Raw genomic sequence first — 21,896 nt, 5'->3', positions numbered from 1 at the left:
ACAAAATGTCCAGAATAGGCAATTCCATAGAAACTGAAAGTAAATTAGCAGTTGCCAGGGGCTGCAGGGAGGCAGAATGGGAAGTGATAGCTAATGGACATGGATGGGGTTTCTTTTTAGGGTGATGAACATGTTCTAACAGTGACTGTAGTGATGGTTGCACAAATTTGTGAATATACCAAAACCCATTGATTTGTACACTTTCAAAGGGTGAATTTTATAATATGTGATATATCTCAGTAAAGCTATCCTGGTATATAAAAATCTTACTCTTAAGTATCTTACTCTTTTTTTTTTAACGTTTATTTATTTTTGAAACAGAGAGAGACACAGCATGAACGGGGGAGGGGCAGACAGAGAGGGAAACACAGAATCGGCAGCAGGATCCAGGCTCTGAGCCATCAGCCCAGAGCCCAACGCGGGGCTTGAACTCGCGGACAGTGAGATCGTGACCTGAGCCAAAGTCAGACGCTTAACCGACTGAGCCACCCAGGCGCCCCTTAAGTATCTTACTCTTATACTTACTCTTAAGTATCTAGCACAAAAGCCACAACCAGCATTTCCTGAAGACTCACAGCAACTTCTCTCTACCTCACATTAAGGTTTCCCTTTATTCCCTAATACTCGACTACAAGTAGGGGTTGCCTTAATTATCCTTGTATCCCCTCCAGCTCCTAACCCAATGCCTCGAACACAGTAACTACTCTTTAAACATTGATTGAATTAAATGGATCGAAAAAAAGGATGGATGCATCATCAGAATGAGCAGAAAATTGTAGGATAATAAGGACTGAAAAAGATCTGGGGGAGGGTAGGGGAAAGCAGTCTGGCGAGCCAGTGCTCCCACTAATTTTCCAACATTGTGAGCAGACCACCATGCTGCATTAGCAGATGTATGTACCAGAAGAGCCACAGTCAGTGAGCACGCAGCATATGTACACAGAAGTTGGTGTTACAATCAAAAGTTTTAGCAAAGTCAATCTGACTCACTTAATGTTATGTATAATTGTTATTGTGCTTCATAGTAATTAGACATAAGTGGGAAGCAATTTACATAAATAACTGCAGTCAGTTTTGTTTTTATACTGCCAGATAAAAATTTTATAATTGTTTCTTCTCCTTTTGACAGTCTTCCAGGATATATACTGATACCCTGTAAAATTTAATTTCCATCACCCAGCAATAGCTGACATTCATTGAGAACGTCTCTTCTAGAGGAGTGCTTTACCTGTACCGTCATTTTTTATTTCCGTGGCAACCCCATGAGGTACTGTGCTATTTACTGAATGTTTATTCTGTGCACACAAAATACTGCTTTAAATGCTTTATGTGTTTTAAGCTCATATAATTGTCACAACAGTTTTATAAGTTAGAAAGGGTTACGTCTTCCATTTTACAAATACAGAAACTGAAAGAGTGGTAAGCTAACGTCACACAGCTAGGTAAGTGGCAAATCCAGGATTGGAACCTAGTCAGTGTGATTTTTTTTTTTTTTTAATATACGAAATTGATTGTCAGATTGGTTTCCATACAACACCCAGTGCTCATCCCAACAGGTGCCCCCCTCAATACCCATCACCCACCCTCCCCTCCCTCCCACCCCCCATCAGCCCTCAGTTTGTTCTCAGTTTTTAAGAGTCTCTTATGCTTTGGCTCTCTCCCACTCTAACCTCTTTTTTTTCCCTTTTTTTTTCTTTTTCTTTTTTTTCTTTTTCCTTCCCCTCCCCCTCAGTGTGATTCTAAAGCATATATTCCTTCACTGCTACGCTCTCCTGCAACCTGTATTTCTCTCGCTCTTATTCCCACTTGCTAATCCAGGACTCCTGATCCCCGCAAAGTTCTTGATAAGTATTTCTTGGAGGTCTTAGTGATGTTCTGCACACACTCATGAACAAACTCAGTTAGCTATCACATTGTCTCTGCTGCTTTTCCAGTCTTCCATTGCTCTAGCCCTCCCTCTGTATGTCCTGTAGGCCTACAATATCTGCCCATATCTGCCAGGCCTAGGCTCTGCTTTGTCTGGGTAACACCACATCCCCTGGGCACATTTTGGGGGTGGGGAGAACTGTTGCTGCCTAGACTGGGTTCAATGCATAAAAAAAGTAGGAGCATACTACACTAATTCAGGATGTTAACAATGAGGGAAGTTGTGCAGGGGGCGGATATGTGTGGGAACTCTACTTTCTGTTCAGGTTTTCTGTGAACCTAAAACTTCTCTTAAAACAACTATTATTATTATTTTTTTTAAACACAGGGACAAATGTCTTTTAACCCATTTTAGAGTCTTGCCTTTCCACTTAGGTATCAAAATGCCATTTGTGTACAAGTTCTGATAGGGTTTTAGCAAAGCAGTACTTTCAGGTTTTGCCTGTAACATGCCCCCCTAATCACCCTCCAGCCTTCTTAGTTGGACTAAAACTGAGGAGCTTGCTAACAAACTCCAGTGAGAAGTGTCATTGCTGGATCTTCTCTGTTCCCTTCCCTTAGAGTGAATGCTATCCTGGGAAGACTCCATAGTCACTCCTTTAGATAAACATCTGGAGCCTGCAGCCTCACCAGTTCCCCTGACCTGCCCATATATGTGGAATCCAAGTGGTGGGCCCAGCCTGGAGCCCCGTCAAAGGGTGCTCCTTTCGTTGGGTGCCATCCCTGCAAAGAAATGGGCACTTAAGAAAAAGTATTAACTAGAGTTTCTCTAGTGTTTTGTTGATACCTTTCCTGGGCTCAGCTTTCTGTGACCTCATGCTAAAAACACCTTTATCCACCCAGGGGCAATATCCTTGGCCTATAGCACACTGGCTACTATTGTTTCACCCATACTATTGTTCCATAGGCATGGAACCTCTTCCATCCCTATAATGACTCCCTGAAGAATAAGCACCAGTGCACTTTCTGATTTTAGGAAAGACTCTTTATTACCTTGGGAGCTGGCATTTTCCATTGCCCCAAGAGCAAATACCTGGGACTGCAGTCTGACCAGATAAGCAGGATAATTCTTCAATGAGATTCTGACTGAAGCTAGCCCTGCCCTTGTCCCCAGATGCCTGAAGAAGTTGGCTGTGGTGAAAGCATCTACCCAAATCTGCTCCTGGCCTTTCTGTGAGTCCCAGTGGTGAAGGGTGTAAGCAACAACCATACTCCACCAATTCCCTATAACAGTCAGGTGGCCATAGTGCCTGACCTAGATAGGACTGGATTCTTTCCCTACGTCCTGTCTCCTGGTGTCAGTCTTGCTTTAGCTTTTTTCTTTTTTTTAAGTGTTCCATCAGTCTAGGATGATGGGGTGCAAACTTTAGTGTTATATGTCAAACTGTGAAATCTGAATAAGCTTTATGGATGTGTTAGTAGAGTTATAAGATGTTAACACTGGAGGAGGCTATGGAAAGGGTACATAGGACTTCCCTGTGCATTTCTTTGCAAATTTCTGTAAATCTATAAAATTTTATTTATATAAAAATACATTTATGATTTAAATATATAAAGTATAAACATATATATAAATATATACAGATAAAATATTACATAGTTACATGACCTGAGGTGCCAAAGATTTGGAGAATAGACTTTAGTATAAGCATTTGGAAATTAATCCACATGTGGTAGCTGGTAGAGTCCATGAGAATCATCTGGGAAATTTCTTAAACATGAAGATTCTTGAGCCCCAGCTCCAGAAACTCTTGTTGAGCAGTGGTGATGGGGGAAATGGATGGAAGGAATCTGTATGTACACATTCCTGAGATGATCCTCAGAGTCCACTTTGAGAAACACTGGTCCAGAGGGTGAACAGGGAGGTGCCCCAAAGCATCTAATACCTAAGTAATAATTTGAGGGCTCGGGAAGCTCAAATTATTGTTTTAATTTTCTGGGAAATGGCTGCTATAACTGTACCAGTAACAAATCGGGGAGCATTCTCTTCTTTTGTTTCTGGATTGAGTACCTCTGGTTCTGGCAGCTCTCAAAGCTCTCTGGTCACTGCCTTGAGGGGCTGGGTCTCTGTGCTGAGTGTTAAAATCATGGGGATCTCTTTCCTTCCCTGTAGTTTTTCTTGGTACTGTAGTTTCCCCCCTAGCAATTATAACCGACCTGTTTATGCTTCTCTTCTTCATACCAGGAATAAAATATGTTGGGAGTGGAAAGTGCCCAAAAGATTCTGAGTGTTTGTCTAGGGGCCATCTGTCCTCTAGGAAACATGCTATCTGCCTCCACTCACGGAAGTCTTCACTACCATAGCTATTATTTAATATTCTTAGACCACCTCCATGTTCTTGTCATCAACCCATTGTCATCAGCGAGTCCATAATTCAGTCTTTGGCTTGTGCTTTTTCCTACGTCTAATGCCATCTCATCCTTCTTCCAAGTTAATGTACCAAAGGTAGGAATTTGGGGGAGCAATCATCTCTCTCTCTATCATTCCTTCTCAGCTCTGATAATAATGTTTCACTGTAAGTACCTCCCTTCTGCTGTCACTTGTTCCAGTCTAGGCTGGTTAGCTGAGTCATGTCCTTCTGTCAGGCTTTCACTACCTTCTGCCCAGCTCCCCTCACGTCAACATTTATGAGTTCTTTCCCCCTCGTTTCAATGTGTGTTTAAGTCCTAGCTATTCTCTTATTTACTAAATGTTTTTTTTCAATTCTTGTTAAACAACCATCCAGATACAGATGCATTTGTAGTTTTGAAGCTATGGGTAACGCTAAAGCAGAACCCTGTGGATTATCATTTTCCCATTGCTCCTCTGCTCTATGGACCTTCCAACCTTGCAACAATTCAGTGGCCATAATCGGCCACAATCTAATCACCAAAATTCTTTGATGTAAGGCACTAGAGCTCCTCAAACAGCCGCAGCGTTCAGCATTATGCAGTTTCCCTTGGGGCTATATTGCCTCCTGAATTGCCTATCCCTCAGTCAGCCTGACCACCAGCAAAACTTTTTCCAAAGTTGCTGAGACAGAATGGGAGAGACTTTGGATCAACCCAATACAAATGCCATAGCTTCTCTTTTAGCTCTTGGAAAGTCTCCAAGTTTGTTTTGTTTGTGTTTTCTTACCTAACATTTACGATCCTTAGACCCATACACTCTAATTTTCCAAGCTCCCCTTCATTTGATACCATTTGAAGAAATTTATTTTACCACCTTAGGAAGTTCACAGAAAATTGCAAGTTCCCATTCTCTGGTAGTTATGCCTAATTGTGGATGAGCAGTTTAAACCGCTATCCAATTAGTTTCGACAATTTCTCCCTATGTGGGGGCATTTTCCGAACCCGCCTAGCCCACGAGGCCACCTGTAGCACATCACATTCCATAGTTTCCCATTTAGCAGCTGCGATGAGAGCACATGCCTGATTCTGTAGAGCCTGCGACACAGATGGGCACAGGACCAGCAGGACCCAGCACCATGCTATCTTCAGGCTTACTTCTTCCTTTGTATGACCAGGACCTTGTTATGAGGTCAAGTTCATGTGCTGGACTCCATCTCCCCTCAGTATGAGAGTCCTGTCTCAGTGAAGAACTCAGTCCCACTCAGCAAGCTTCTTCCAGGCCAGCCTCACTAGTTTGCCAAGTGTACCCTGGGGCATTTGAATCCCAGTGGTTAACATAGTAGCTTAGATTTAAGTTAGGATTCCCTTTTTTCCTTCCCCACCATATTTTTTAAAAAGCAAAGGCTTCGAATATGAACCTCCAGAATTTAGTGTTTTCTTCTCAGGGTCCAAAACTTTCATCTCAGTGCCATCTGACCCCTCCTTTGTTCTGCCTCCTTCACTTTCCCCATAGATCTTTGAATAATAGGGTTGGCTTCTCCCTACCCTTTAATCTCATCTTTCAAGGTCCATAAAAAATCTCTGGGTCCTGAAGCTCTAGCCGGCCTACTTCAGGAGAGACCATCTGATCACTACAGCTTGGGCTGAGAGCCCAGGCAAGGAGAAAAGGGGCAGATGCAGGTCTCCATCTGGTGGCCTGGCACAGAGAGGGAACGAGAAGAGGGTAGAAAGGGCAAGAGGAGGATCCAGAGCAGGGGAGCTGCCTGGAGCTGTAGCTAGAAGGTGCTTCAGTGAAGCAACTTCTAGAATAAGTGCGTGACAGCCAGCTTTTCACCTCACAGAACTCTCAAGATGCTTCGGGCCAGCGAGAGCCCAAAGACAGTCGTTTCTCAGCAGGTTTCCTTGTGCTTCTCTCCATCCTCTACGGCATCTGACCCACAGAACATGTATGCAGCAGCATACACATACACAGATCTATGCACACACACCGTTACACAGAAGGCGGGCTTTACTAACGACTGTGAAATACATCCCCTCAGTTCGAAGTTGGTCACTGCCCCCTCTGACAATACACAAGCATATTTAAGCCAGGAGCAATTCACTGTACAATTAGAAAGAATGAAGTTTGAGATGCAAATTTTTTTTTAAAGGGTGAACAGCGTGACTAATTCTTATCCACTGTAAAGTACAGGTAATCAAAATCAGGCTCTTTCCCAGTTTGCCAGAGGAAGGGATTAGGAAGTAGAAGGCACAGATACCTGAAGTCTTGAGGGGAAGAGAAGTACCCAGAATTTCAAAGACAAGTTGCCTCCTCCTTAAAAATTTATCAAGAGGGGACAAAGGTGATATTGGTGTTGAGATCTGTTTGGTACAACAAAGGAACAGAAGCGAGATTACAGCGAATGAACAGTTATGAAATGAAAACAGAAGCAGCCAGTGTAGACTCACTGAAGGCGAGTATGCCATTGAAAGGGAAGAAAGACATGACTGCAATGAGGACTGGGGCCAAGTGAAGGCTTTTTCCAGGATAAATATTTTTTAAAAATTAAGGAATGTGTAGTTTTTGTCACATCCCCATGTCTATGTCCTTGGTTCAAACTCCATCTCTTTCTTCAAAGGGAATCCAGGTCTGTAAATAATTCTCGAACTGTTTTTTATAAACATGAATTTTCCATATTATAATGCAGGGCCCTAAAAAATATTTTTAAAAAGTCTTGTAACCCACTTAGCTAAAAAAAAAAAAAAAAAATTTAAACAGATGCATCAGTTTTAGTAGTAGTCATGTTAAAATTTACAGTAAAATCCCACATTATCTCAAATCCAGCTCCTGCCAAATAATTGCTGGCAAAGATCGTAGAGTAGCTGACGGGACAACTGTGTATCACAGGTCTCTGCAAAACAATCCTGGGCAGTCTTTCCCGAGCAAATCACCAGTTTTCAAGGGATAATCTTTTCCTCTGAAACTAAAATGTCATTTGTATTCCAGGATATTTTATAAAGTGACAGGCTGTCTCTCCTTGTCCTCATTTCCTTCCTTCTTTATGTATTGTGGCAAACTCTGCTGAGAAACACTCAGCTACAAAAAAAGAGCTTCAACACTTAGCATTTAAATGAGGACTCTAACTGGGAATGCGCTGTACTCATTCTCTGTTCTGTGGTCTCTAAGTGAAAGCTGCTAAGGGACAGCTCAAGCCACTGCTCCCAGAAAGCCTGGGATCACAGGAACCTCTTCCAGGATCATTATGCAGGCAGAGAATTTTGTTGTGTTTGTTGATCTTGTTACTTTGATCCCTGTAGTATAGACTTTGGAGAATATTCGTGTTCTCAGTTGCATTGATGGATATAATACTAGTTTATTTCAGGATGAAGAAGGTAGGCATATATGATAACTCTACAAATTATCCTACAAAAAACTAGGTGAACAGTTAAAGGTGAGAAAATTGACAGGTTTTTGAACTTTAGTGCCATTTTAGTATTTAATGGAATTAAATCTTAATAGATGGTAAACATATTCTGTCCTCAATCTAAGCCAACTATCAATTTCTGTTGTCTTTGCTAATCAGCCACAGCTCAAACAGAAATAAATTTAAATATATATTTGAATGAATTTTCTCTTTTCACAAGTTATTATTCTCGATTTCTCTCCCTAAGGGTGGCCAGTCATATCTGTATGATGTTCTCCAAGATTCACTCTAATCGCTGGCTCTAGATCTCTCAGACATGACATAGGAGATTTCTTTTCCTATTCCTCTTCTTCCAAGTTTGAACCATTTAGTATTTGGAATATTTAGACACAGAGAAATATATGCAGTTGAAAACGTTACTCAAGTATACATGAAGCAAGATTGGCTAGTGGTTGATGACAGTTGAAGCAGAGTTATAGGGGATTCCATTGTATATGCTGTTCTCTCTGGAAATTTTCCATAATGTAAAATTAAACAATACACTCCTTCTGAAACAATAATGTCCGAAAGCCAGGCTCCTCCAGACACCTTGGATTAATGGGAAGAAATGTCAGACAGGATAGTATGGTTCATTATGTATTATCCCGGCTATCAGTATGGAATGGAATCTTTAAAGTCAGATATGTGAACCGGAAGAGCCTGAGTAAGAGAAAAGAACTGAGCTTTATGGCAGCAAAAGAGAATTCATTTTGAATGAAGGAGAAACTTCTCACTATGCAGAGTGGTGTAAGCTTGGCCTAGAGAAACATAAGAATCTCATCTATGGACTTGTATAGAAAGACTGAACTACTGGCCCACTTACAGGGCCTTATGGAGACTACTGGAACATAGCCTCATACTGTGCTGGTTCCAGAGGATGTATAGTTGGGAAAATAACCAATTAAGAAAAGTGAATTCGGATTGGTCAGATAATGGTGAATTTAAGTGATCCCCTTATAGTCTGATTGCTCTTGGCCTGGACCGTGGTCCTTCATGTTGTGACCGTCCTTCCTTCTCTGTCTGGCACTCCAATTTTCTGCGAATTTTTAATGATGTTCACAGTGGTCTGATATACATTTAGAAGTCTGGCATTAAGAAACAAAAGCTTGTACCTGACTAGCATTTTTATTTTAAAAGATATTGGTGGGGCGCCTGGGTGGCGCAGTCGGTTAAGCGTCCGACTTCAGCCAGGTCACGATCTCGCTGTCCGTGAGTTCGAGCCCCGCGTCGGGCTCTGGGCTGATGGCTCAGAGCCTGGAGCCTGTTTCCGATTCTGTGTCTCCCTCTCTCTCTGCCCCTCCCCCGTTCATGCTCTGTCTCTCTCTGTCCCAAAAAAAAAAAAAAATAAAATGTTAAAAGATATTGGTTCTGGTAGCTTATTTAAGTTATCTCTTACATTTATTTATCCATAGAATTTATATTTTTTCATTCTATTATCTCATTCCTTTCATCTCACTGAAAACTCTGACCTAAGAAGTGTACAGAGAAATGATATGATCAATAACAAGGGCCTACAATAAAGATTGAGAAAAACAAACCCATAAAAGCTTGACTTATAATGAGACTAGAGAGTCTGTCCAAAGTGGATGGTAGTTTCTTTTGAGAGGCCCTCGGAGTGTAGGTATATTTCAATGGGAGGCAATGGGGAATGTTATTTATGTGAACCAAGCTCAGAGTTTCCCCCAGGCTAGTCTTTTACGTAGGATAAAAAAATCTGCTTTCTGAAAAGTGAGGGTTTAGCCTAAGAAAAATTATATTGACTTCTCTCTCTAAGCCCTATGAATTCTCTGCCTTTCTGATGGAGATAAAGAAAAGAGCCTTTCTTTCTTTCCTTCTTTCCTTCCTTCCTTCCTTCCTTCCTTCCTTCCAGACCAACACTGCACATTTATTTTCTACATATCCCCATCACTTGCTTGAATTGGGGATCTTAAGGAATTTGTTTTTACCACTGGCCATTACTTTGAATGTAAGGGCGATCAAAAGGCAAAGGAACTTTAAAGATTCTAAATATCTATTTAAAAGCTGTGAAATGAAAAATGATGAAAAATGGCGGACACCATAATAGTTCTTGGACTCCTGGAGATCCTAGGATGTGCTACAAAAATGGGTCTTTATCCTTAGGAAAATATAGCCAGAGCTAGCTCTCTTATACTATACATAAAATCTTAATCTCAGAGGCAGTACAGATGGTATTGATACTACAGATGGTAAAGATACTTTTTGAATGATCTCCAAAGAAGCACAAGCCCACTATGTTGAAAAGAACAGGTAAGTTGGGGTTTCTGGCAAAAGATAGTACTTGATGCGTTTAATCCAAATCAAACCTGCAGGTAGTTTTCAGTGAGATGAAAGGAATGAAATAATATAAATTCTATCGATAAACAAATGTAAGAGATAATTTAAATAAGCTCTCAGAACCAATATCTTTTAAAATAAAAATACTAGTCAGGTACAAGCTTTTGTTTCTTTTTTAAAATTTTTTTTTCAACGTTTTTATTTATTTTTAGGACAGAGAGAGACAGAGCATGAACGGGGGAGGGGCAGAGAGAGAGGGAGACACAGAATTGGAAACAGGCTCCAGGCTCCGAGCCATCAGCCCAGAGCCTGACGCGGGGCTCGAACCCACGGACCGCGAGATCGTGACCTGGCTGAAGTCGGACGCCCAACCGACTGCGCCACCCAGGCGCCCCAAGCTTTTGTTTCTTAATGCCAGGCTTCTGTGTATCAGACCACTGTGCACATCATTAAAAATTCACAGAAAATTGGAGTGCCAGACAGAGAAGGAAGGACAGTCACAACATGAAGGACCACAATCCAGTGCTCTGGTGACTGTGGTACAAATGTGGGCAGGTCAAAGAAAGCAAGGTCCCATCTGAAGCAGGATGGCTTACTGGCTAAAGGTAGTGAGTGGTGTAGATTCAGATTCCTGTCTCATCACTGACAGACTTTGTGTCTTTGGCGAGTTACACAGTGAGCGTGAAGTAAATGTTGGTTCACATTATTTTATTCCTGAGTATCGATTTTGTTCCAGGATATGGGGCAGAGTTACCCTTTTTCAGAAGATTATAGCAATCCAAAAGTAAGGACTTCAGTAAGCCAGGGAACTTTCTACTTTTAAACTAGCAAATATGAAATTGCTCTATTTCTGGGAACTGATACCTACTTAGGAAAGTTTAAGCTTAAATTATGTTTAAAGTTTCCTGTCATGGTTCTTCCCTTATGTAAAATAGTTTGCATGCATTGGTCAGTTCAAAACATGCTCATTAATAGGGCGTAGTGGTTCAGCATGGGGCCTCCACAACCATGTTTTCTGTGTTCAAATTCCATCTGGTTCATTACTAGTTAGGTGATCTTGCCAAGTTATTTTAAGATCTCTGGGCCTCAGTTCCCTCATCTGTAAAGTGGAGATGACCCTAGTATGTACTTCAGAGGATTGGGGTAATGATTTGTAAAGCACTTACAACAGTGCCTGCCTACAGAGCAAGTTACTCATTGTTACAATTGTGGTTAATTTCCACCTAAGAGACACAACGATAAATGAGGCAAGGTGTCTGATCCTAGAGGAGTTTCTGGTTAGTGAAGAAGACAGATTCAAAAGCAAATTTTCAATAAAATGTACTAAGTGCCTTAATGGCTTAACCTGACGCTGGATATATGGGGGTGGGGGTGGGGGCGGGGGGAAGGAGAGGTAGCTAATTTAACCTGGGAGGACTTCCAGGAGGAGAGAATACGTAAACTAAGTCTTCAAAGATGGGTAGATGGCAAGGTTCTAGTGGAATCTTTGGAATCTTTCAGCCAAAAACCATTTCACCCAAAATGTGAGCAAATAAAATTGTTTCTAAATGTCCTGATTTTAAAATAATAACAATAACAATAATAATAATAATAAACATCCAGCAGATTAAGAGAATTTGATCATATCAGTTGAAAAAGAAAAAAATCAAAGAGTAAATGGAGCCCAGGAAAAGGGATTTTTATTAATAGTCCCCAAAGAAAATAGCATTACCCAATATATAGCATGAAACCAATTGTCCCAGCAAAGAAGTAAACTTTTTCCTCGGAAGAGAGAGGGTTTGGATCAAAACTCCTTTCCTTCTGATCCGTTTTTAATATCCCCATTTACATAATATCACAAAAAAGAGATCCTTCTTTGTGTCATATTATCACACATGCACACACACACACACACACACACATGCACAATAGAGATGCATTATGGAGCATCTGCCTTATTGCTTATACAAACTGGTTTCATAAGAAAAGCTGTAATGAAGTGTCTCTTCTCAGGACTTCTTAGCCTTTGTAGATGATGATGATGATGGTGTTGGTGGTGATACTAATAAATATTATTAGCTAATTATTTTTAGCTAACTAATTGTTATTCATGGAGAAAGTATAGAGACTCTGAAAGCAAAACTGTAGGGCTAAAGTTGTTGACAAATCAATGACAGAACTGGAAGTTAAACTTCTGTGATCATGTCTCAAGCCCTTAGAAGGACTTTCAACGGTGCAGCTGCTAACTTCATCCCCCTGAGTTACCCCACAAACTCCAAGCTTTTTCATGGATTATGAATTTTTTTACTGATCAGAAAAGCTACTAGGATGTGATTCTTTGATATTGGCATATTGTTTTCCAAATTCCAAAGCAATTTTTCACTTACCTTTTATTTCCCTAACTTCAGAGATTCCCAGCCTCTGTGAGGATGAGAATTCCTTTTTAATGTAACAAAGTTTGTAGTGCAGCTTCACTTGATTGCACTTATCCTTTTTGTATCTGTTGGTGGGAAAAACTTAACAGAAACTTAACATGGCAACCAGTTATCATGAATTCAGTAATTTTAAGTGTATATCTTATTGTTCATAAAATACATTTGAGAAATAGTAGCATATGTATGTGGAGAACAATAATTTTAGCTATAGATGATGCTTGGGGAGAATATAGATTCAAGACAGCCCCCTAAAATAACTGAAGCCCTTGCTGATCAGGGGCTCTGCACGTCATTATCAGATGAAATTTCAAGAGCCATAGAAGGGTTGCTCTAAATACATAAATGTAGAGAACCAAGGGATGATGTATTTCAAAAGGTGCCTTAAAACCCAAAGATTTTCGATGAATTCTTGCTCTACTGTAGAAAAGAAATGAACCCTGTTTAAATCCTTTGGAAAGAAGTGGAGGCAGTGACTTTTGCAAAGAATGAGAGCAGAGCCATAGTTAACCTCCATGTTCTAGTGAGTGTATCTCTCTGATTTAGTCATCAAGTTGAGGGGGTGGGAGAGAGAGAGAGAAGAAATGGACAGAACAGGGCAAAACCTAGGATCATTATGAGACATCATTTGGAGTAAAATGAAGACCACAGTTAAAACAAACAAACATGTTCTAGGCCTGATCATTCCAGATGAGTATGTATACTGGAAAATGAAAAGTCAGATTGGTTCATCTTCGGCCACCATTATAACCATCACCATCTGCTTGGCTGTATCATGCACTCCCATTCTCTCTTTTGCGGGGAGCCATTAGGATTCAGGAAAACAAATTCAAACAAAAGGTTTTTTTCTCAAGGTACTAAAGGATAATTCTCAGAATTGTCCCAACAAGAAGAAACTGTGGAGAATGCTTTTTTTTCCCCCTGCAATCATCTCACTTTGAAAGTCTAGCAAAACTGCATGTTGTAAATGAATGTCATCTTTATTTTCTCCTTTCAAGCCTAGGAGTTTCTGTTGATGGACTTTTTTTGACAGTAATTTCAGGCAAGCCTACAATTGAACAGCCAAGCAGAAATTATGGTTCTCTATTTGTTAAATGCTTTTGAGGTCCTTACATAAAAGGCTGATAATGAAGTATTAAGAGAAACATCGGAAAGGCTGCGGTTGGTCAAATTTCTCTGCATGGCACAAAGGGGAAGGTGACCTTATGCAGAACCCTGATAGTTCCATTATAAGAAGAATCAAGATTTAACGTTAAATTTAAAAATCACTCTTCAAATGCTACCAAAACCAGACTCTTGACAAAGTATAAATGTTTAATTCAAATTGGGGCTTATGGAGAAAAAGCAATTAAAATCTAATTGCATTATAGAGGAGATTTGTACATTTTCTCCTCAAAGTCAGGCAAGGCGAGAAGGGGTTCTTAAACCCTGTTTTTAAATTAGAACTTTCTTTCACATCTCTTTTTTCTTTTTTTCTTTTTAAATCCGGACACTTGAATTTGGACAGACAAGCAACCCAGCCACCTTTCAGTGTGGCTGTGTCAGTATCGGAATGAAATGAACATGACCCCCTCCAGCAGGGAAGGAACACACAGTAAAGGTATTTTTTATAGAACAATTCTTCACACTGCCCTGGTGACTGGGGAAAGGAATCTCGTGTTTCTCTTTTGCTGATACTGAATCAGCTGAAGAATACCATGAACATCAGTAGAAATGCTCTGAAATAGTCTCTGCTCCCTTTTGTCTTTTTGTTCTCATGAGGGGGAAAAAAAGAGAGACTTTTTTTTGAACATGAAATATTTAATTTAAATGCCAATTAAAAATTGACCAATTATTTGGCAGTTCATTTTGTAATCAGAAGTGTTACAAATTATTGCCTTAACTTGCAAATAATTATATTTATTTGACATATTTCTTAGCAACTTTTCAATAAAGATGGCTATATTCATTTATGATAAGAATACATTCTTGGCACAGGAAGCTGATTTCAACAAAGAAATCCCTATCCTTGCTTCCTCAACAGTTTATGGAATGATTGGATTCATACCTTGGTTAAACAGATGGTCAAAATGCAAACTGATAGAGACTGAGCTTGTGTATCTCAATTGGGGAGAGACTCTAAACACATAGCAATGTAGCAACATGCACTTCCCAGGTCTTTCTTCTATATGTTATTACGTAGTTACTTGTTAACATTTCCATGTATAGATACTTTATGTGGTTTCCAAGAGCTAAATGAAACTGACAATAAAATCGTCTATCATTTGTGCAATTGTTTATAGTTTCCAAAACACTTTTATAAACACTGCCCCATTTTCTGAGCGATTTAGAAATATTTGTAAATTGTACAGGTTACATAAATCTGTAGAAAGTTTAGCTTTCTAAAATATTTCATTTCAAACGTGTTTGTTAACCCAATACCAACTCAACAGATCAAGTGAATTTTTATCTCTAAGACATGATGGTATGAGCAGTTACTTAGAATATTCTGAAAAAAAAAAAAGTTATGTCAGAAAGTGCAAAATAAGGTCCCATCGCATTTTGTCTCCAGCCTTCACCTCAAAGATCAGATTCAAACACAGTAGAACTTGCTTTGAATGACCTTCCTTTTTCCACAATGCTGACATCAGGATTTGGTTTAAAAAAAAAAAAAAAAGGCTACTGTCCATTTTCCCCAAAACCACTTAGAATATTTGTGGTACAGCAACTTATTAATCTATTTTTTAATCTATTCATTTATTGATCAGGGTCCTAAAGATTTACTGAAATCAGCCATAAATTTAGAAAGAGCCCCTACTCCATAGAACAGTTTTTCCTAGGAGAGATCCCAAGTATTCCTACATTTCGGGAAATGAGGAAGAACTCTCTCTCATAGACGACATACATTTACCTGGTCCCAGTCCCAGGTGGGAGTCCAGGTTACTTACCAGGTGTGGCCAATTCGGAGGATACAGGTGAAAAGGAAGATGAACACAGGAGGCTTCACAAGCAACATAATCCTCTGGAGCAACAGAAATAGAAAATTCTAAAAAACGTGGGAGACAGAGAAGATGGGGAAATATTCTCCTTGTGGTAGTGGGATGGAATTCTCCTCAAGCCCCAACTTCCGTGGTGTGTAAGCGATCCCAAACAGAGTTGAAGGGACGTGAAATGGAGCTGCCAAACGTCCAAAGAAGAGATTATCTACTTAATTAAAGTGTTTTTTTCCCCTCTAAGTCCTTCAGCCAATCAGAACTCAAGTGCCAGAGAAAGATTGAGTCGATCAAAAGAACACTCCAGGATCCTCCCAGACAAATGCAGAAGAAGGAGACGAGGAAAAGGGGACAAAGAGAGGAACACGGAGAAAGAGGACAAAGAAAGAAGAGGGGGGGAGGAAAAGAGACATAGCAAATCCCCTCCACAGAATCAGCGCTTGGAGTTTCTCTCCTCCCTCTTGCCGAGGCCCTCCCGCCCCACCACAACCTCCCCCACCCATGCACACTCGCCCGCAGACACGGACACACGGAGAGGAGGGCCTGGTCCCCAAGGGGATTTAGAAGGGACTGTGCTTTCCCTGTTGTCCTTTGTAGGGCTTTGAGACTTAATCTGCATTCAGAGTAGCTTTCCTCAGAGAAAAATATACCATGTACTACTGGGTGAACCTCAGCCCTCTGATCTGAGAATGTGGGGATTCAACCCAACCACCTCTGTAAGTTAGAAAGAAGCTTAGGGAACTTTAGGGAACCTGATGGTTTCTTCCTTTCAACTTTTCCATAGAACACTTACTTGTTGAACAACCTATTCCATTCTCAACCCCACGCTAGCCATCATGGACATTTTAAAAAACCAAAACATGATTTCTGCCCCAAAGACATTTACAGTCCAGTAAGTTGGTAATATAAGAATGTAATTTCATAAGGTATTAAGTTGCTACATACTGACTATAAATCACATAGGCTTATTTGGGGAAGGTTTTCTAAAGAAGATAGAATTTGAACTTCAAAGACGGGTAGAGATTTCAATGGGCAGCCAAATCCCTACCCACTCAGGCTCTGGTGGTGAAGCCAGTGGGACACCGAGGCTTCTTGCTCACACATCTCTGAGTTGCTGTCCCTTCTGTTCACTAGGGAGGAAGCGTCGGCTCCGTCACTGTTCAGGGGTCCTCAGAAGGCCCCCAACTTACTTCCACATGCCACATCTTCTGCTTTGACACTCACATCACCTTTCCCTAGAGCTCCCCAGAGTCAATGGTCTGTCTTTGCTCTCTTCCTTTTTATGCCTGTGGCTCTTACTTCAGAACTCTCTCTGGCCAGATCTACACTGGCAAATGTAACTGGAAAATAAAGAATTATCAGATTAATTCATTGTCAGATTATTCAGGCTGGATGATTTAAGGCTCTCGATCTGAATATTCTGACTCGGTAATTTTATGGTCCACTTGGAATCTTCCGGACCAGGCCTTTATTTGGGATTCCCAACGGTGAGATGAGCTTAGTTGGTTTTGATTCCCACTAAATTTTAGGTCCTTCACTCCCTCTTCTTTTCCCCCTCAGCTTTATTGAGGTATGATTGACAGATAAAAATTGTATAAGTTTAAGGTGTACAATGCGATGGTTTGATAAATGTATATATTGTGAAATGATGGCCACAATCAAGTTAATTCACACATCCATCACCTCACATGGTTAGCGTGTGTGTGTGTGTGTGTGTGTGTGTGTGTTTGTGTGTTGAGAACGATTAAGATCTACTGTCTTAGTAAATTTCAAGCACACAATACAGCATTATTATTAACATCACCATATTGTACATTAGATCCCCAGAGCTTATTCATCTTATGACTGAAAGTTCATACTCTCTGTAGGTCTTTCTGTCTTTTGTCATTCAGAAAAGGTAGCAGCCTATTTAAGACCTAGAGTCAAGTCCTAGGAAGGTAAAGAGTAATGACTACTGAATTTCAATCTTGACTTCTTGGCTGACGACAATAGAGACGGGGTTCTCTCCATTTACTTGACTAGGGAATTAATTCCCAGGGGATGGAAAAAACTTGTAGGAGGTAGAACAGACTTGGGCGACTTTTATGTGAATAAAGAGTTTCTTGATGCACTCCCCCACTACCTCAGAATTTTTTCCCACAAAGGGAAAATTTAATATCCTTATTTTTGTATGAAATTAATGCATTCTCACTGTAAAAACTTAAACATGACAAAAAAGTTTAAAGAGCGCAAATCCTGATGACCCACCTCCTACTCTGCACTTCAGTGTAACCACTGTTAAGTTTTAGATGGTCTTTTAGGCTTTAATATACACATAATTGAATACAAATATGTATGTAAAAATTTTCACCCAAATTATATAGATTGTTTTTTTGCAGGTTGCTTTTCTCATTTAATAATACATTATGCTGCTTTCTATATTAGGGCCTAAAGCTCTCTCTCTCTCTCTCTCTCTCTCTCTCTCTCTCTCTCTTAAGGAGCAGGATTATATAAATTTTCATATATACAAATTGTCAGCATTCTTATTTTGCTGAATATTTGGGGGTTGTTTTCAGCGTAGCAAAAGAATTGCCAACTTCTAAATTTAATCTAATTTGGACTTAAGTGTTGCTGTGTTTGTTTTTTTTCATGGTTATATTTTATTTACTTTTTCTTTAAGTGTTGCCACTTTCATCACCTTGATACTGGAGAATAGAGTTATCCCAGTGTCTTAGATACGATGGATTATATATAAAGTTATGAGTTCCATAAACTTTGTGTTTGTTTTCAACTTTATAGCCTTCTTTTTTTCTTTTCATATCTCTTGATCCCCTTTACCTATTTCCCCCATCTTCCCAGCCCCCTCCCCTCTGGCAACCACCAGTTTGTTCCCTGTATTTGAGTCTGTTTCTGGTTTATTTGTTTGTTATGGTTTTTTTTAATAACCTTCTTTCCTGAAATTGAGATAGAATTGACATATAACCTCCTGTGAGTTTAAGGTGTGTAATGTGTTGATCTGATACACTGTAGTATAATTAGCATTGTAGTGTTAGCTAACACCTCTATCATTTCACATAATTATCATTTCTTCTTTTGGCGAAAACAATTAAAATCTAGTCTCTTAGCAAGTTTGAAGCGTATATAATTTTCTTAATCTCTCATCTCCAAATCCTAGCTCTGGAGTTTCCTCTTGATGTCCTTAAATCAAGGGTTCTATGTAAAAATAAATTACACTTGCATAGTTCCTCTAAAAATGACCTATATCACCTTATTTAATAACTTTTAATATTATAGATATTTGAAAATAAGATGTTTTTAGGTTTCCTGGAATTTTATACCAACAACTGATATATCAAAGCATTTTATAGTCAAATTTCTGAATTTTCTTCTACCTTAGTTTATCTGAAGATAAGATGTTTACTTGCTCGTATCCTTTTAGACCTAAAAATGTGGAAATAAAGGCACAGGGCAGAAAAGCAATATACTAAATATTCTAAGTGGTAAGAGTATTTCAAATGATTATTAATGTCCTTCACTCTCCTATATCATTTAATCCCTATTTAAAACTTCGATAGTGGCCCATTTGCTTTGTTGTACTTTTTCCAGGGAAAGCACAGAAATGTTAATTCGTCTATATATTTAATTGGCAAAAACTTAATGGTCAATGATGTGTCAAGCCCTGTGTAAGATCCTGAATTTTAATGACAGAAGAATCTGTCACCAAGTTTATAGTCTGGAAGAAACAGACCAGTAAACACTCAGAAGTGCTAAGGGAAAGAAATGCATGAGGTGTTATGCATGCATAGAAGCTGTGTAGCTAAAGAAACAGAAGAGAGGTAGACAGGCTTCTGAGAATATGCAAAGATTTGGCTGTGTCTAAAAAATAAGTAACAGTTCGTCATTAATGACAAGGAGGAAGGGGGTTCCACACAGAAGGAAACACAAATCTGTGAAGCAACAGGGTACACAGGGTACAGGGCATTTGGAGAACTATAATTAGCTCTTTGTGGCTGTGGTGTGTGTGACATAGAGAGAGAAGGCAGGCCAGAGAATTAGGTAGGATGCAGGTGGGTGAGGGCCTTGTGCTAAGGAGTTTGGATTTTACCATGAAGGCAAGTGGAAACCACCAGAGGGTGATAAGCAGATGTGTGACATAAAATGTGGACACCAGAAGGATTATGTTTTGGCGATGATGGAAGATGGCTTGGATGAGACTAGAGGCAGAGACAATTTAGGGCCAGTTACAGAAATCCAAGTGAGAAGAGAAAAATACCAACCTACATTAGTAAATGAAAGAGGATGGAATTAGCTATTTAGTATAACAGAGGCTACTATGATCAAATACATGCTTGGCACTTCTTATTCATTAGGTATTCAATATTTATTTGTTAATATTTTAATCTGTTTTTCTCCAGAGTATTTTTAAAAAATCTATTCTTAAAGTTTATCTGAGGACAAGCAACATTTAGGCAAAAATATCCTTTTAGATTGAAGCAGGCATCAAACAAAAACAAAAACAAAAACAAAAACAAAAAAAACCCCACCTTTCTATAAACAAAATAAAAACACTGGTGCACCTGGGTGTCTCAGCCAGTTAAATGTCCAACTTTGGCTCAGGTCATGATCTCACTGTTTATGAGTTCAAGCCCCACGTCAGGCTCTCTGCTGTCAGCACAGAGCCCCTTTCGGATCCTCTTTGCCCCCCATCTACCCCTCCCCCACTCATGCTCACACTCTCACTCTCAAAAATAAAACATTTAAATAAATGAAAAGAGTAATAGAAATATTTTGAACATATATGTTTCTTTTACCACCATTAGGACGAGGAAAACAGTTCTATTTCAAAATAATTCATTTATATGGGGAAGCTCTTCAAAAGTTCAGAAATAAAAATATCAAAAAAGCAGATGATTCACCAAAACCCATTAAATACCTAGGAATAAACCTTACCAAAGAGGTGAAAAATCTATACACTTAAATCTATAGAAAGTTTTTGAAAGAAATTGAAGAAGGCACAAAAAAAATATGGAAAAATATTCCACGCTCCTAGATTGGAAGAACAAATATTGTTAAAAGGTCAATACTACCCAAAGCAATCTACATATTCAATGCAATCCCTATCAAAATAACACCAGCATTCTTCACAGAGCTGGAACAAACAACCCTAAAATTTGTATGGAACCAGAAAAGACCCCGAATAGCCAAAGCAATCTTGAAAAAGAAAACCAAAGCTGGAGGCATCACAATCCAGGACTTCAAGATCTATTACAAAGCTGTAATCATCATGATAGTATGATACTGCACAACAATAGACACTCAGGTCAATGGAACAGAATAGAGAACCCAGAAATGGACCCACAAATGTATGGCCATCTAATCTTTGACAAAGCAGGAAAGAATATCCAATGGAATACAGACAGTCTCTTTAGCAAATGGTGCTGGGAAAACTGGACAGCAACAAGCAGAAAAATGAACCTGGACCACTTTCTTACACCAGACACAAAAATAAACTCAAAATGGATGAAAGACCTAAATGTAAGACAGGAAGCCATCAAAATCCTAGAGGAGAAAGCAGGTAAAAAACCTCTTTGACCTCAGCCACAGCAACTTCTTACCCAACACGTCCCTGGAGACAACAGAACCAAAAGCAAAAATGAATTATTGGGACCTCATCACAATAAAAATCTGCACAGCGAAGGAAACAATCAGCAAAACTAAAAGGCAACCGATGGAATGGGAGAAGATATTTGCAAAGGACATATCAGATAAAGGGGCAGTATGCAAAATCTATAAAGAACTTATCAAACTCAACACCCAAAAAAAACCAAATAATCCAGTGAAGAAATGGGCAAAAGACATGAATAGACACTTCTCCAAGGAAGACATCCAGATGGCTAACAGACACATGAAAAACTGCTCAACATTACTTATCATCAGGGAAACACAAATCAAAACCACAATGAGATACCACCTCACCCCTGTAAGAATGGCTAACACTAACAACTCAGGCAACAACAGATGTTGGCGAGGATGCGGAGAAAGAGGATCTCTTTCGCGCTGCTGGTGGGAATGCAAACTGGTGCAGCCACTCTGGAAAACAGTATGGAGGTTCCTCAAAAAGTTAAAACTAGAACTACCTATCACCCAGCAATTGCACTACTAGGCATTTATCCAAGGGATACAGGTGTGCTGTTTCGAAGGGGCACATGCACCCCAATGTTTATAGCAGCCCTATTGACAATAGCCAAAGTATGGATAGACCCCAAATGTCCATCGATGGATGACTGGATAAGGAAGATGTGGCATATATATACAATGGAATATTACTCAGAAATCAAAAAGAATGAAATCTTGCCATTTGCAACTATGTGGATGGAACTAGAGGGTATTATGCTAAGTGAAATTAGTCAGAGAAAGACAAATATCATATGACTTTACTCATCTGAGGAATTTAATATACAAAACAGATGAACATAAGGGCAAAAATAATACAAAAACAGGGAGGGGGACAAAACATAAGACACTCTTAAATATAGAAA

General features: G+C 39.5%; 1 protein-coding gene across 1 annotated transcript in view; it reads right to left on the bottom strand.

Moving 5' to 3' along the window:
• The window catches only part of WNT8B (Wnt family member 8B), a 53,119-nt gene that overhangs the window by 8,299 nt on the left and 22,924 nt on the right, over positions 1-21,896 (bottom strand). Inside the window, exon 2 of the mRNA XM_047824681.1 lies at positions 15,334-15,407. Within this exon, the coding sequence (XP_047680637.1) occupies positions 15,334-15,407 (74 nt within the window). The remainder of the gene's footprint in view (positions 1-15,333; positions 15,408-21,896) is intronic.

Source organism: Prionailurus viverrinus, chromosome D2, assembly GCF_022837055.1.
Source record: "Prionailurus viverrinus isolate Anna chromosome D2, UM_Priviv_1.0, whole genome shotgun sequence".
NCBI classification, from domain to species: Eukaryota; Metazoa; Chordata; class Mammalia; order Carnivora; family Felidae; genus Prionailurus; species Prionailurus viverrinus.
Note: the sequence above shows the minus strand (reverse complement) of the source record. Positions and strands in the feature narration are given on the sequence as shown.